This window comes from Mandrillus leucophaeus, unplaced genomic scaffold (genome assembly GCF_000951045.1).
Source record: "Mandrillus leucophaeus isolate KB7577 unplaced genomic scaffold, Mleu.le_1.0 Scaffold30, whole genome shotgun sequence".
NCBI lineage: Eukaryota > Metazoa > Chordata > Mammalia > Primates > Cercopithecidae > Mandrillus > Mandrillus leucophaeus.
This window is the reverse complement of record NW_012103143.1, coordinates 2,933,690-2,936,376: the sequence shown is the minus strand read 5'-3', so window position 1 is coordinate 2,936,376 and position 2,687 is coordinate 2,933,690. Positions and strand designations below refer to the sequence as shown.

The 2,687-nt window shown below is 61.4% G+C and overlaps 1 protein-coding gene across 1 annotated transcript in view; it reads left to right on the top strand.

Annotated features, from left to right (window-relative positions):
* MRGPRF (MAS-related GPR, member F) overlaps positions 1-2,348 on the top strand; it is a 9,351-nt gene extending 7,003 nt beyond the window's left edge. Inside the window, exon 3 of the mRNA XM_011987065.1 lies at positions 477-2,348. Coding sequence (XP_011842455.1) covers positions 477-1,460 — 984 coding nt within the window. The 3' untranslated portion in view covers positions 1,461-2,348. The remainder of the gene's footprint in view (positions 1-476) is intronic.
* Positions 2,349-2,687: the final 339 nt, after the last annotated feature.

The window sequence follows — 2,687 nt, the reverse complement described above, 5'->3', positions numbered from 1 at the left end:
AGGCTGAGGCAGGAGAATCGCTTGAACCTGGGAGGCAGAGGTTGCAGTGAGCCGAGATCACGCCACTGCACTCCAGCCTGGGCGACAGAGTGAGACTCCTAAAAAAAAAAAAAGAAAGAAAGAAAGAAAGGCTCTGCAATTTTTTTCTTGTGTGACTTGGATGTTTTTTGGACAGTCTACTCTGACCGGTGGGCAGCCTGACACCCTTCCTGGGCACTGTCTGGTGCTACCCCCACTCCTATAGGCGCCATTCTGTGCTGCTAGCTCGAGACTCTGGGACAGAGAGTTCACATGGGTTGGGGTCGGGATGTTTGAGAATAGAGTTGCAGCCAGTTACCTGCTCCACAGCCACTGCCCTACAGACCCCCTCCCTGCCCCAAGTCCCTGATCGGGAGCCCCCCACGCTAGGTCCCAGGTGCAGATCTGCGGGTGGGGACCAGCCGGCATCACAGGTGTCCCCCTCTGCACCTGTGCAGATGTGCCCTGGCATGAGCGAGGCCCCGGAACTCTACAGCCGGGGATTCCTGACCATCGAGCAGATCACGATGCTGCCACCTCCGGCCGTCATGAACTACATCTTCCTGCTCCTCTGCCTGTGTGGCCTGGTGGGCAACGGGCTGGTCCTCTGGTTTTTCGGCTTCTCCATCAAGAGGAACCCCTTCTCCATCTACTTCCTGCACCTGGCCAGTGCCGACGTGGGCTACCTCTTCAGCAAGGCGGTGTTCTCCATCCTGAACACGGGGGGCTTCCTGGGCGCCTTTGCCGACTATATCCGCAGCGTGTGCCGAGTCCTGGGGCTGTGCATGTTCCTCACCGGCGTGAGCCTCCTGCCGGCCGTCAGCACAGAGCGCTGCGCGTCAGTCATCTTCCCCTCCTGGTACTGGCGTCGGCGGCCCAAGCGCCTGTCAGCCGTGGTGTGCGCCCTGCTGTGGGTCCTGTCCCTCCTGGTCACCTGCCTGCACAACTACTTCTGCGTGTTCCTGGGCCGCGGGGCCCCGGGCGCGGCCTGCAGGCACATGGACATCTTCCTGGGCATCCTCCTGTTCCTGCTCTGCTGCCCGCTCATGGTACTGCCCTGCCTGGCCCTCATCCTGCACGTGGAGTGTCGGGCCCGACGGCGCCAGCGCTCTGCCAAGCTCAACCATGTCATCCTGGCCATGGTCTCCGTCTTCCTGGTGTCCTCCATCTACTTAGGGATCGACTGGTTCCTCTTCTGGGTCTTCCAGATCCCGGCCCCCTTCCCCGAGTACGTCACCGACCTGTGCATCTGCATCAACAGCAGCGCCAAACCCGTCGTCTACTTCCTGGCCGGGAGGGACAAGTCGCAGCGGCTGTGGGAGCCGCTCAGGGTGGTCTTCCAGCGGGCCCTGCGGGACGGCGCTGAGCTGGGGGAGGCCGGGGGCAGCACGCCCAACACGGTCACCATGGAGATGCAGTGCCCCCCGGGGAACGCCTCCTGAGAGCCCAGCGCCTGGAGGAGGCAGGGGCAGGAAGCGGCCTCCGGGACCCTTTGCCTTGGGACAGGGATGAGCACCTGCCTCTGAGTCCACAAAGGAGAAGAAACATGTGTTTCCTCTCCTCGGGCCTCCTTCTCCCTGGACTGGGGACTCCATGGGTGGCTGGAAGACTGGGCAGCCACCTGCAAACAGACGCTGTGGTCCCTGCCCGGCTCCCTCAGCCATTCTGCTCCCCTAGAGACCCCTTGTACAGAAGTTGTCCCTAGGTGGTGGGGCCCCTCCTTGCCCCAGGCTGGTCGGTAAATGTGAGGAGGTGGTCACCCAGCCCAGCCACCTCTGCCTCTTGGGTCAGCCCTCCTTGACCGTGTCCCAGCCAGCGCCAAGCCAGCAGCTCGTCCCTGCCATTCGGGATTGTTCCCGAGGTTCGATCCTCTCAAGGCAGCATCGGTGAACAAATCCGAAGGAAATGGTGTCTGGAAGAAGGTTCTGGTTCACATGCCTTGTAGCTAAGTCTTTCTGCAGACAACTTCCCTGCCCTCGGTCAAGTCATTTGGTGACTTTGATGGGGGGGATTTCTGGTCACGTCAAGGTGCTGGAGACAGGAAGGACCTTTGGCCGCCTTGGGTCGTTGACCTGCCTTTTCTGACTCTGGGGCGGGCCAGTCCTGGGCTGCCTCCGGGAGCACTCAAGGTATCCCGCAGGCCATGAGGACCCACTGGGCAGCTCCTGGACAGCCTCTTGGCTCCAGCCCCCACCCGAAAGTGGACACTGGTTCCGCCCTGGCCGCCTGGGGACTGGCACTATGGTGCACAGTGGCCCAATGTAGCCAAAGGAAGTTTTATAAAAGACAGTAAAATGTATATCAATAAACATTTCATAACTTGCAGCCAAGAAGGCTTCATGCCCATGGTCATACCCCGGGTCTCCGTTTCCCACAGTGAGGACGCCCAAGGAAGGGCACAGAGTCCCGGGACAGGCGGCACCCCCTGCCAGCTCTCCCGCATACTGTGCTCTTTTCCTCTGCTCTCAGGCCTCCTCCTGGGGCTGGGGCTGCACACGCCCATGTTCCCGCTCCTGTGGCTTGTCCACTCCCTGGCAGAGGGAGCTGTGGTCAGCCAGGCTGTCCTCTGCCAGCATATCCCATTGCCTCTTCTCAGCTCAGAGGCCCCCATGGCCTCTGGGAGCCTCCGCTCTCACCTCCTCCACACCAGGCCCTGATCCTGCCTGTGT